Source organism: Choloepus didactylus, chromosome 1, assembly GCF_015220235.1.
Source record: "Choloepus didactylus isolate mChoDid1 chromosome 1, mChoDid1.pri, whole genome shotgun sequence".
NCBI classification, from domain to species: Eukaryota; Metazoa; Chordata; class Mammalia; order Pilosa; family Megalonychidae; genus Choloepus; species Choloepus didactylus.
Genome location: NC_051307.1, coordinates 165778950 through 165791804, shown reverse-complemented (window position 1 = coordinate 165791804; position 12855 = coordinate 165778950). Strand labels below are relative to the sequence as shown.

Below are 12855 nucleotides of genomic sequence, written 5' to 3'. Positions count from 1 at the left end.
TGACTGGTGTAAGTTCTGAATGAAAGGTAGGTAGTAGAGCTGGGCCCCACCCCTTTCCTCTTAGAGAAGATAGACACCCTATGGGGAGCACTTCAGTGGTCTCTCTCTGCCTGTGCCACACCCCTGTCTTGGTCACAGAACTGGGAACTGAAAATGGCCGAGGCTTTTTCCACTGAGTCGAAAAAGGAGCAGAGCTAGTCCAAGGCGACCCTCTGGCTCTCCAAGGTCAGTCGTCTCCCAAAGCCTTTGTCTACTTGTTGGGGATTTGTACCTCGTAGTGAGCAGTTCCCACTCGCTAATTAAAACCCCAGCTGGAGCTCAGCTGAGCTATATTTGCTTGCTGGGAGAAAGCTTCTTTCTGGCACCACGAGTCTTTGTAGCTCGGGCTGTGGGGGAGGGGTCTTCTGATTTGGATCCACAGGTTTTACTTCCAGATTTTATGCTGTGATCTCGGCCATTCCTCCCAATTCAGGTTGGTGTATGATGAGTGGACGGTCACATCTGTCCCCCCGCAGTTATTCTGGATTATTTACTAGTTGTTTCTGGTTTTTTTTGGTTGTTCCAGGGGGACTACTTAGCTTCCACTCCTCTCTCTTCATGTACTTTTTAATTCCAGAATTTCTATTTGGTTTCTCTTTATAATTTCTGTTTCTTTATTGATAGTTTATACTTGTTCATACATCCTTTTTCTGGTTTCCTTTTATTCTTTGTCCATCGCTTCCTTTAATTCTTTCAGTATATTTGAGACAGTTGATTTAAATTCTTTGTGTAGTAAGTCCAATATCTGGGTTCCTCAGGAATGGTTTCGGTCAATTTATTTTTTTCTTTGAATGGGCCATACTTCCCTGTTTATTTGTATGCCTTTTAATATTTTTTTTTGAAAACTGGACACTTTGACTATTATGTGGTAACTGGAAATCACGTTCTTCTTGTCCAGGGTTTGCGGTTGTTGATTTTTTGAAACTACAGTCTTCTGTTTGTGTAGTAACTTGCAAAATCATTTTGCAAAGGCTATGTTTCTTGTGATGTGTGGACACCGAAGGCTCTCTTCCATTTACTCAGTGGTCAGCTGATGACCAGAAGCTTCCTTAACTGCTTAGAGCCAAAATGTAAAAACAAGCAAAAATATACTGCTCTTTAGGGTTTTGCAGCTTGGCTCTGAGCTGGGGCATTCCTTTGATGCTAACTCAGACCACTTAAAACTCTGCCTTACCTTTCACCTCCTGCTTGCATTGAGCCCACAGGTTTATCAGAGGTGCACAGTTAAGGTCTCCTCAGGTCTTTTCTGAACCTGCATCTGTCGCTGGACATGTGCATTGTACTTCATGTTTTCTGGTATCTGGTATCCAGGCAGTCCAAAGCATAAAATAAGTTGTGCTTCTTCTAGATCACCACTATGGAATGCGGAATACATCTTGAAGCTTGGTGGTTACTTATCCAATACATTTCCTTCTCAGCCTACTCTTCAGTGAAGTTTTGGGTCTGTCTGCTACTTGTCCCTGTCTACTGTTTCTTATCCCAGATAGGCACAGTTAACTTATGTCTTTAAATATTTCAACAGATACTGCCTATTCTGGTTTGCTAATGTTGCTGGAATGCAAAACACCAGAAATGGACTGGCTTTTCTAAAGGGGGTGGGGGTTATTTGGTTACAAAGTTATAGTTTTAAGGCCATAAAGTGTCCATCAACAAAGGGTAAAGGCCATTGGCATCCGGAAAACCTCTGTTAGCAGGGAAGGCACGTGGCTGGCGTCTGCTTGCTCTAAGGTTGCATTTCAAAATGGCATTCTCCAAAATGTCTGTATCAGCTTACAGCGGCCGTCTTCAAAATGTCTGTCTCAGCTCCAGCTAGCTATAAGCTCCTTCTGTCTGAGCTTATATAGTGCTCCAGTAAACTAAACAAGGCCCATGCTGAATGGGCATGGCCACGCCTCCTTGGAAAGTATCCAGTCAGAGTTATCACTCACACAGTTGGGTGGGTCACATCTCCATGGACACTGAACCAATAGGTTCCAACCCAGTCCACACTAATATGTCTGCCCCCACAAGAATGCATTAAAGAATATGGCTTTTTTCTCGGGGACATAAATATAAAAAACAGCACACTGCCTATGCCCAGAAAGCCATTCTTGCCCAAGAGTAGGGATTGAAACAAAGGTCAGCCTCTGCCCGTTCCAGGTCAAAACATAAAATCACAGTTCTTAAGAACAAGGTCTGTGTTAGCCTTCTTGCACCAGCTGCTCTCCCAACCCCACATTCCCTAGGGAGTAGGGTATGATAGGCAAGTAGTTGAAAAACCCCACATCGCTTTTCTTCAGTTACCCTTTTCTTCATTAAGCACTTCCCTGGTTACTGTAAGAGTTTTGGAAAAGTTGAGTCAGTTTTTGTCAGTTTATGTTTGTTTCAGTGTAGGGACCAATTCTTTGAGCAGCATACTATGCCATTTCCATGATAATTCTCTTGAAATACAAGTTTTAATGGTAGCTTTGCATGATATATACTTTAAAAATTATTTTTTTGTAGTGCTTTTGATAGATCATTTTGTTGATGCCCTTATTTGTGATTTAGTTTTTTCTTTGCTTTTAAAAATTACTGTGTTATTAAACTTTATGTACAGACTTGGAAAAAAACAATTTATAAACATCTGTGTTAGTGGAGATTTTAAATTAGCTCTTCAGAGAATTTGACTAGTGTTTGAAAAGATGAATAATATGTTTGTGCAATTTAGAAACATTTCTATTCACTAAGAACTGTTTGATGTAATTACATGTATTTGACTCAGGAAAGGGTGTACATTCTGTATAGTATTAGCATTATATAAGTCAGAAGATTACTTCAGAGATAGAGCACAGGAAGTGTTTGTTCTTAGATTATATAAACTTAAGCTGCTTAGAGTTTTGTTGCTTGGTTTTTATAGTTCAGTGCCTTAAAAACAGTGAAAGCTGAGGAATGCTATTCATGTTTAAAATGGTGAATAATTAAGTAGAATTTAAAAAGACAACATGTGAGAAAAGCAATGAGACTGAGTTAGTGCCATTTTTTATGTAAGATTCTCATTTCATGTTGGCAGGAAAGGACTGTTTCAAAAGTAGTCATAGTGTTTTAGTAGTTTGTTTTAGTAGTCATAGTGAAATATCCTAGAGATCACTGTTAACTGAATGCTGGCTTTTACATTATTGGCAACTTGAATCTGTGTGCCTGATTTAGAAATCTAAGAATTCATGCATTTTTGATGAGATAAAATCAATTTCATGTATCCTTATCAGTAATGTGTAGCATTTGGTTGGGTGGGCTTTGAGTATTTATTTATAAGCTAGAGCTCATGAGGAATTTTTAATTACATTTTCCTTCATTCGGATAAACAGTAAGAGGAATCCTAGTTTTTGAGAGAAGTAGGAAATTTGATCATGATCTAGTATCTGCAGATTAATGTTTTGGACTTTTTTTTTTTTAATGACTTGCTTTTTTTTTTTTTTTTTTTTTTGTTTTGTTTTTTTTTTTAATCATCATTTTATTGAGATATATTCACATACCACACAGTCATACAAAACAAATTGTACTTTTGATTGTTTACAGTGCCATTACATAGTTGTACATTCATCACCTAAATCAATCCCTGACACCTTCATTAGCACACACACAAAGATAACAAGAATAATAATTAGAGTGAAAAAGAGCAATTGAAGTAAAAAAGAACACTGGGTACCTTTGTCTGTTTGTTTCCTTCCCCTACTTTTCTACACATCCATCCATAAACTAGACAAAGTGGAGTTTGGTCCTTATGGCATTCCCAATCCCATTGTCACCCCTCATAAGCTACATTTTTATACAACTGTCTTCGAGATTCATGGGTTCTGGGTTGTAGTTTAATAGTTTCAGGTATCCACCACCAGCTACCCCAATTCTTTAGAACCTAAAAAAGGTTGTCTAAAGTGTGCGTAAGAGTGCCCACCAGAGTGATCTCTCGGCTCGTTTTGGAATCTCTCTGCCACTGAAGCTTATTTCATTTCCTTTCACATCCCCCTTTTGGTCAAGAAGATGTTCTCCATCCCACGATGCCGGGTCTACATTCCTCCCCGGGAGTCATATTCCACGTTGCCAGGGAGATTCACTCCCCTGGGTGTCTGGTCCCACGTAGGGGGGAGGGCAGTGATTTCACCTTTCAAGTTGGCTTAGCCAGAGAGAGAGGGCCACATCTGAGCAACAAAGAGGCATTCAGGAGGAGACTCTTAGGCACAAATATAGGGAGGCCTAGCCTCTCCTTTGCAGCAACCATGACTTGCTTTTAATTCTGTAGAGATGATTGGTTTAGCAGCATACTGTATACTAAGCTATTCTTTAAAAACTTACTTGTAGCTGCCAGTTGTTTCATATTAACCTTAATTTTTTAAAGTCACTTTTTGCCTTTTAGGAAACTTTTGTGACTTTTTCATATGCTTTTTTTCTGCCTAGTGTTTTTACAGGAATAATAATCCTGTAAATTTTTCATCTTTTTATTCTGAAGGTGTTAAATATTCAGATTGTGGATTATATATGAACATTGATTCTTAATTATATATTTTTTCGAGCTGTGTCCTGACTTATTCACCCCTCTGTCAGTGTGCCTGAGGAAAAATGAGGAGAAAATAAAACTTAGTTACGCTATTCAGTGATCACTCTTTTGAAGGTTTTAATGTTTAAACTTGGCTGGGAGACATGGGGCTGATTCTTTGATTTTATTTCATATTGTCTTTCTCTCACGAATGTAATGGATAAATGACTCATAATATCTTTCTTACATGAATTGTGACTTTGTTAAACTGTAATAAATTTGCCTAATTTATTAAATATCATCCTTCTTAGTATTGACTTTCCCCCTCCTTCCTCAAAAGACTGCTACCTGCTAAAAACTCTTGTAATCACAGCTAAGAGACAATAACTTGTAACTTTTAGAAAATATTCTAATTCCAAATGAAGCAGCTAGGATATATCAAGAAACTTAAGCAGTTTTGAAACATTCTCAGGTTAACATTCATTCACAGCAGTTTAATTGCTTAAATTAAACTGCTTCCTTTTGACTATAATTTGGAGAAATTGTAGTTTGAGTTTTTGAGGGTGGTAGGTTTATTTATGAAAAGTTTGATGTGCCAGGAGTGTGGGGCATACATTCTATTCCTCAAGGATTTGCATTTTGGTGGGGAAAAACTGTAAATAAAGGAGATGGTAATAAATGATATGGAGAAAATAAAGCAGGGAAAGGGCATATCAGATGTGGCAGGTAGCACGTGAGGAGAAGAAAGTTGTGATTTAAAATTGTATGGTTAAGGAAGGTCTCCCCGAGATAATAATGTTTGTATATAGACCTAAAGAGAAGGTGAGGGAACAAAAGCATACCTTCTGAAGTATGGAGTTTAGTGTGGGCAGAAATGCTACGGCAGTAGATGCTGAAGTAAATAGAGGACACCAGGCATCTGAGGGGAAAAGTACTGGAATAGATTGCATTAAAAAAAAAGTAAAGATAAAAGAATTCCTCAATCAAGTTGACCTATGTAAAAATTTTGCACAGGGCTTCCTCATCACCCAAGAAAGGAGAAAGATTTGCTCTTGCCACATAATGATCCCCAGGGTGCACACTTAGCATTCAAGGTAACATTCTTAGCACCAAGCTTCAAGATGTATTCCGCATTCCATAGTGGTGATCTAGAAGAAGCACAACTTATTTTATGCTTTGGACTGCCTGGAGAGGAATTTGAAATAGTGAACAAAGAGAACTTCATGATTTCACTTTTTGATTGCAAACTAAATTTCTTAATTCCAGGTCTTAACCATTTTCCTTGTAAATTTTCTACCTTCTTATAGGGCTGATCACATTTTTCATTTTTATTTTCTTTATAACAGCAACAAAAAAGAATATGATTTTCTTTTTTTGGCTTTTTTTTTTGTTAGAAAGTTCAGATTTAATTCAAATTCTTGTTCTTTTAATTATATTAAAATAGCAAATAGCTTTTTTCTCAAATTTGATGTATATGTGCATACTTTCTTGGTTTCAAAAAAAGGAAAACATATTTGGTCTCTTTTTAGTGCTTACTCTTTAAGGCATTTAATAGAGAAGGATGATTTCATGAAAGGAAACATCAGCTGGTTAAAATAAGCAGTAGTTCACATTTTCTGCCATTCAATTTTGTGCTTTGCTGGTATCATAGTATAACTCTTAAGGTGCATGATCTTAAAATACATGGTTATCTGTGCTATAAATTAACTGACTCATTATATATTATTAAATGCTGACTATGTTCCAGACAGTCTACAAGACTTTGGGTATCTATTAGTGATTAAAACAATGTGGTCTCTGCCCTCTTTGTACTAATAATCTAGTAGGGAAAACAGACAGTTTACCCAGCTCGTGTGTTCATATTTGGCATTGGTACACACTTCATTTATCACCCCCTCCTCTGTAGAGTAATGGTAGTGATCTCTACACTGAGGCCATGTATTACTGGTAGTATCCATATTAGTTGGCAGTGTGTAAGGCAAATAGTAGGGACCCAAATACTTAAATAAATAAATGATTGATAGGTATTTAATGCCTAATATTTTGTATCTCTGTTTCAAAGCAAATCTGTCCTTTGAGGCTTTAAAGCCCTTCAAACCTTGTGAAGGCCATCATCCTGATATCTTATTTTCTTGTAGGCTTGTTCAACTGAGCTGTGTTTTTTAGCTGTTTACTCTTTGTTTGTGTTTCTCCCTTGCTTTATTATTTGATGTGCCCACCGTAAGTTTTTCTTTCTAAACAGATTAAAAACTACTACAATAGCTGAATTAGGTCTGTTTACTCGAAATACCAGTAAAGTTTTAAAGATCAAAATATGCATATTTTTTTCCAGTTGTTCTTAATCTTCCTGTTCTGTTAGATCCCTTTGATCATCTTTTTAAAGAAAATAAACAGATGAGAGCTACATTATATGATTTGGTCAGATTTGTCTTTGAACATGGCAGGTGTTTGTGTTTGTTTATATTTAGTTTCTACAGAGGCCATTTGAGGTAATGAACCTAAATTTACCAGGCTTGTGTTTGCATAAACAATTATATGAAATGATAAGTCTTTTAAAGACTAAAGAACTGTTGACCTGTGACTTATGGAATACTTTTTATAAGCTGGTTTTGATATTAAAATGCATCCCGTTTCAGTGATCCCTTAAGTGTCAGGAAATGCTAACAGTGTGGTCTCTTTGGAGTTGTGTGATACAGGTTTTCTGAAGGCTGAACGTATTTTTGTTAAAGCAGTTTTATTTAGATAGTCACACACCATATAGTCCATCCAAGGTGTGCAGTCCATGGCTTGCAGTGTATTCAAAGAGTTTTGTATTCATCATTACCATCAATTTTAGAACATTTTTGTTACTCTAAAGATAAAAACCTCTAAAGATAATATACCCCCTTATTTTCGACACTTAGCATTGGTGTGGTACCTTTTTTACAATCAGTGAAAGAATATTAAAATATTACTGTTAACTGTAGTCCATAGTTTGCATTAGGTATACATTTGTTCTAGTTCATGAAAGAATATTCTTTTATTTGTAATATTAACCTCAGTAATTGTCTACAGCAAGGTTCACTATTCTATAAGTCCCATGTTTTATCCTCTAGCTTTCCTTCTTGTGACATACACAACCTTAAACTTCCCCTTTTAACCAAAATCACACACATAATTCAGTGCTGTTAATTATACTCACAATAATGTACTACCATCATCTCTATCCCATCTCCAAACATTTACAGTGAAAACTAATTAAAAATTAAATTAAAAATTCTGTAGTGCTGAATATTACATGATCTAATGTTTTAAACTCTTGATTATATTTGCAGTTATGTACTTGCCTAGCACATGACCATACCAAGTATGTTCCTGCTTCATGGCCTTTGTACCTTATGCTCTCGTTGCTTGGAATCCTTTTCCCCTGATCATGGCCCAGCCTTGGAGCCCTTGGATCAGGTCGGGCTCTGCAGAAGACTCACCACTTTTTGAGAAATGTTCCCATTCTTCTGTCAAAATATCACTCTCCATCCTCATCATGCTTGTTTTTTCACTACTTGGCATTATATTATATACTCTTATTTATAATTTTTTTTAAATCTATTTCCCATTAGCATAAAATCTCTGAAGGCAAGAACTTTACTTTTGTTCACTGCTGATTTCCACTGTGTGTTACAGAAAACAGGGACTGGCACATCATAAGCACTGTTAAATACTTGTTGAATAAGTAAATGAATGAATAACATTAATTAAGCAATGAAACCCTTTTTTGTTGTTGTTCTTATTTTTTTTAAGAGATTGGGAGGAAGAAGAATCCATGAACCATGTTTTAAGAACTGTTTTCTGTGAGATAATTTCAGGCATTTATGCTTACGAGGAAATGACCATTTAAAAATAATGTGATTCAGTATTTCCCCACCACACCCCCCCCCCCCAAAAGGAAGAAAATGTATTAAAGTTATAGTGCTTTGAATGTAGTGTTTTCTTGTTGTGGTAATTCACAGTAGTATATTGAAGGTGTTGAGAACTACTGCAGTTCAGAAAGCTGTTCAACTCTTATCTCAGTATTTCCAAAACTTATTTGATCATAGTACTCTTACCCCCCATGTATGTATATATGTATCAATCAATCTATTACATTGCACACAATGACTATTAATATCCTTGGGAACTATGTTTCTGTGGGCCCTACATTGAGAAACAAAGCCCAGGTCACATCTCTGATGTTTCTTACTTATAAAATGATGATTCTTTGTAGGCTTGGGTAGGTGAATTCTTAATTGTCTCAGCAGTGAAACCCGCAGAGTTGAATCCTGTTGCAGGGTTGGAAGATATTATGGTATTTGTGATCTCCATGAAAACCTTACATACATTTTTGAGTCTTGTTAGCTTTCATTTTGAATAAATGCAAAGATGTTTAGCAAGAAGAATTTCATGAAAATTGAGCCCAAATGATGAAATTATTTCTTTCTTAGTACTTTTTTTAATTTACCCTTTATTTTCATACATTTCATCTGTTTTTAATCTCCCACACATATTTCCAGACTGAATCTCAGACAGGTAGTGTCTCCTTTTCCCTAATTGTATTTGAAATTGAGGCTAATCTGTTTTCCTGGTACTGCATTCTGCTTTGCACATCTCAGATTTTGTTGACTTAACTTCATTTTTAAAAAGGTTTTCTGTCTTAGAGTAATGGTGTATGATATAAAATGTAATCAATAGAAAGAAGGAGATATTTGAGAAAGAAGTGATGGTTATGAACTCTTGAGATGTTAAGTGTAGCAGAGAGAATTTCCAAACTTCAACTTTTGGAATGCTTTATGTTCTCCAAGGCTGTGGATCTTTCCATTGATGAGTCCAGCCTGACAGGAGAGACCACTCCTTGTTCAAAGGTGACAGCTCCTCAGCCAGCTGCAACTAATGGAGATCTTGCATCAAGAAGTAACATTGCCTTCATGGGAACACTGGTCAGATGTGGCAAAGCAAAGGTAATTTTTTATCTTGTTTTGAATAAATACAGTTTCTTGATTATCAGCCATTTTCTCGCTTGTTTTTGCTTATTTTATGTGGTTTTTCAAAATACATGGCAAAGAAACAACAGAATTGATATACCTAACCCATGACAGCTATTTGTGAGACTGGGGAGAAATTGTATTCCTGAAGTATGATCTGTCTATAGTTATGTCATTTACCAAGTAAAGGATCCTTTAAAAACATAATCTTCAGTACCTATTCCTTTTTTAAGATCGAAATAGTGGTTCATGGATATGTTCATTATTGAGTAATTTTCTTTATTGTCCTGTGGATATTCTGGCTATATATTTTGCACCTACTGATTGATGTCAAACATTTTATTTCCTTAATTGTGTTAATCCACCAATATAAGAGGCACAATTAAACAGTGTTTGAGGGGGAAGAAACTAAATTATATGTCTATATTGAATATGAGATGGATTCAGATTTCAGAATTGTTAAAATAGATTAAAAATAGGCCTCAGAATTGAGGCAATATGAAGTTTAATGACATTTTGCTTCCAAGGTTTCCATCAAAAGGGGTACATACTAATGATGTATGATAACATTAAAAAGTAAATTTACTAAGAGAAGCCTGGATGAGTTTATGTGAGAGATCTCCATTTTGGGCAAGACTTTGAAGAAAGGTAATGAAGGGTTTTGTTTTTGTTTTGTTTTGTTTTGTTTTAGTTGAGAGAGATAATTTCATGTGAATGTAAATGTATTTTCCCTTTTCTTGCCTAGGGTATTGTCATTGGAACAGGAGAAAATTCTGAATTTGGGGAGGTTTTTAAAATGATGCAAGCAGAAGAAGTGAGTACTTAGTTTGTTAATAATATATTAATTTCAAATCTGAAATTCTCTGTTGTATGTCAACAAAAAGAGAATATCATTGGTGGGTTACTTCATGTACTTTGAAAAAAGTAGTTATTCAGAGTATTTCTCATTCGTCTCTGCTTAGACATGCAAAGAAAAAAGATTACCAAATAAAATAGTCTAAAAGATATTCTTGATTGAGGATGCTGTTGAAGACTAGTTCTCCTTTATTTAAAATACTTTCTTATACATTGAGAACAGAAGTTGCATTCAGCAAATGTCATGTTCCAAAAAAGTCATCAGGATTTCTCAAGTAACCTATATATGATTCAGTGTGAAAAAGCATTCCAGATAGCTTGGCAGTGAAGAGAAGAATAAAGAAGGGTTGGATTGGTGGAGGTGGCTGTGATTGTGTAGCAAATTAGGGAGACAACTGAATTAAAAGACTTGGGTTACTAGTATGTTGTAGACACAGTAAAGGGAATGATTGGAAAACCAAGTAATGGGGCAGCTGGTGGTGTGATGTTCTGGAGAAGTTGGTAGGAGGGAAAATGAATTTTTCTTGTAGGAGAAACATAGAGCAGGCCTTTTCAAATAAACAGGCTTTTTGAAATTGAGTTTTTGCCTTCCTTGCTTCTGACCTTGGGCGTTGTTTAAAGTCCCTCAGCCTCAGTTTCCTCAGTGAAGTGGAACTGTTTACCTTATGGGAGAATTGTGTGGTTAATTGAGACTTGATATGTCAAGCACTTTACAGAGTCCCTGGAACCTGGTAAATCTTGGAAATTTTACTTATTTTAATAACCATAGCTGACATTTTTGCCTGGCATTTTAAATGTTCTTACCTGTATCATTTTTAAGCATTTGGATTTTTTTTTAATGTATACTTTTGTATTTACTTATATTAAAATGATGCTTGCAGACTAATTTTGGTACACTCTTTTTCAATTTTTCAAGGCACCAAAAACCCCTCTGCAGAAGAGCATGGACCTCTTAGGAAAACAACTTTCTTTTTACTCCTTTGGTATAATAGGTAAGAGAGGAGTGAGTGTGTATATCTCATATTTTTACTTAGGTGTGGGAAGGAGTGTTATTCTAGTCCTGTATTATTTTATTTTTTTCATTATAAAACTAAACTCTTTATAGAAAGAAAAAATAAAACTCATTGTAGTTCCTATAAACAGAGCATTTATACAAAGAAAAAGTAAAACTCATTGTAGTTCCTATAAACAGAGCATTTCTATCAGTATTTTAGTGTTCTTAAAATTTTTAACAGAAATGTGATAGTACTGTTTCATGGACTAATTTTCTTTTTTATTTCACATATCCTATCATACACATCTTGTCATTAGGTAAATGCTCACTTAAAACAAATGTAAAAGTTGTATTCATTGTGTAAATATACATAATCAAGTCTTTCTTAGACATTTAGGTTGTTTTAATTTTTTTACTCATGTAAATAATTCGCCAGTGCAGATATCTTTTTGTAAACACCTTTCATTTCCTTAGGATAAATTCTTAGTAAGTGTTACTTTTAAATTTTTGGCATGTTTTTTAAGGCTTCTGCTTCATATTGCAAAATATATCCTTCAAGAATAGGGTAAAAATGCTTCTCTTCTAGTATCTTTGCCAACTTTTGAGTGCCGTTACTAACTTCACCAGTGAGTAAATGGCTTCTCATTATTTTGCAGTTCATTATTAGAGGAACTGAATGATTTTTCATACATGTTGGTCCTTTTAACTCCGTTTTATGATCTGCCAATCTGTCTTTTGTTCTTCTCTTGTGGCTTGAGTCTGTTTGGTAGGAGTTCTTTTTTATATATATAATTAGGATATCAATCCTTTTGTTACTTAAGTTAGAAATACTTTTTTCCATTTTTAAATTGCCCTTGAGAGATTATATAATAATGTGTATTACATTATTACATAATGTAATAATTATGTATATAATAAACTTGGGATGGAAGATGTGTATAATTGAAACCTTGCCTTGCCCTGAGATTCTGATTGGTCCCTTCTATTGAGAATTTTTGCAGTTATGGTTTCTGTGTTTGTTCTATTCATAAAGCATCTTTCAACCCCATGTTTATAAGAACCTTTATTTAAATATTGTTCTACTACTTTATTTTTTATTTTTGATACTTGATTTTTCTATTGCATTTAGAGTTTATTTTAGTACATGGCCTGGGGTAGAGTTATAACTTTGTTCCTCAGAATTAGTTATCCATTGCCATACATTCTATAATACATTTTATTCACTGAGTTTAAATGACATCTTTATCATACATTAAATACCTGCATCTATTTCTCAGCGTCTTTTCTACTTTTCTTTGAATTCTATTTTAATTGTAGCTATCTTATTGTTTTAAAATCAATAAATGCAATTTTAAAGCAATAGTTTCAGTGAAATAATTCCTTAAACATTAATTCTATTGAACCATCTGTTTTTTCCACAATGTAAAGTAGAAGGTAGGATGGTAATTAGCTTTTCTTGTTTAACTGGTGTGTATGCCTCA

General features: G+C 35.1%; 1 protein-coding gene across 6 annotated transcripts in view; it reads left to right on the top strand.

The window, feature by feature from the left end:
- Window positions 1-12855, top strand: part of ATP2C1 (ATPase secretory pathway Ca2+ transporting 1) — a 184806-nt gene that overhangs the window by 118101 nt on the left and 53850 nt on the right. For all 6 annotated transcript variants that reach the window (XR_005218209.1, XM_037844928.1, XM_037844930.1 and 3 more), the window contains 3 exons: window positions 9346-9501; window positions 10271-10339; window positions 11297-11372. Coding sequence is in view for 5 of the 6 variants with exons in the window: in XM_037844928.1 (XP_037700856.1) it covers window positions 9346-9501; window positions 10271-10339; window positions 11297-11372 (301 nt within the window). In the remaining variant the exon portion in view is untranslated. The remainder of the gene's footprint in view (window positions 1-9345; window positions 9502-10270; window positions 10340-11296; window positions 11373-12855) is intronic.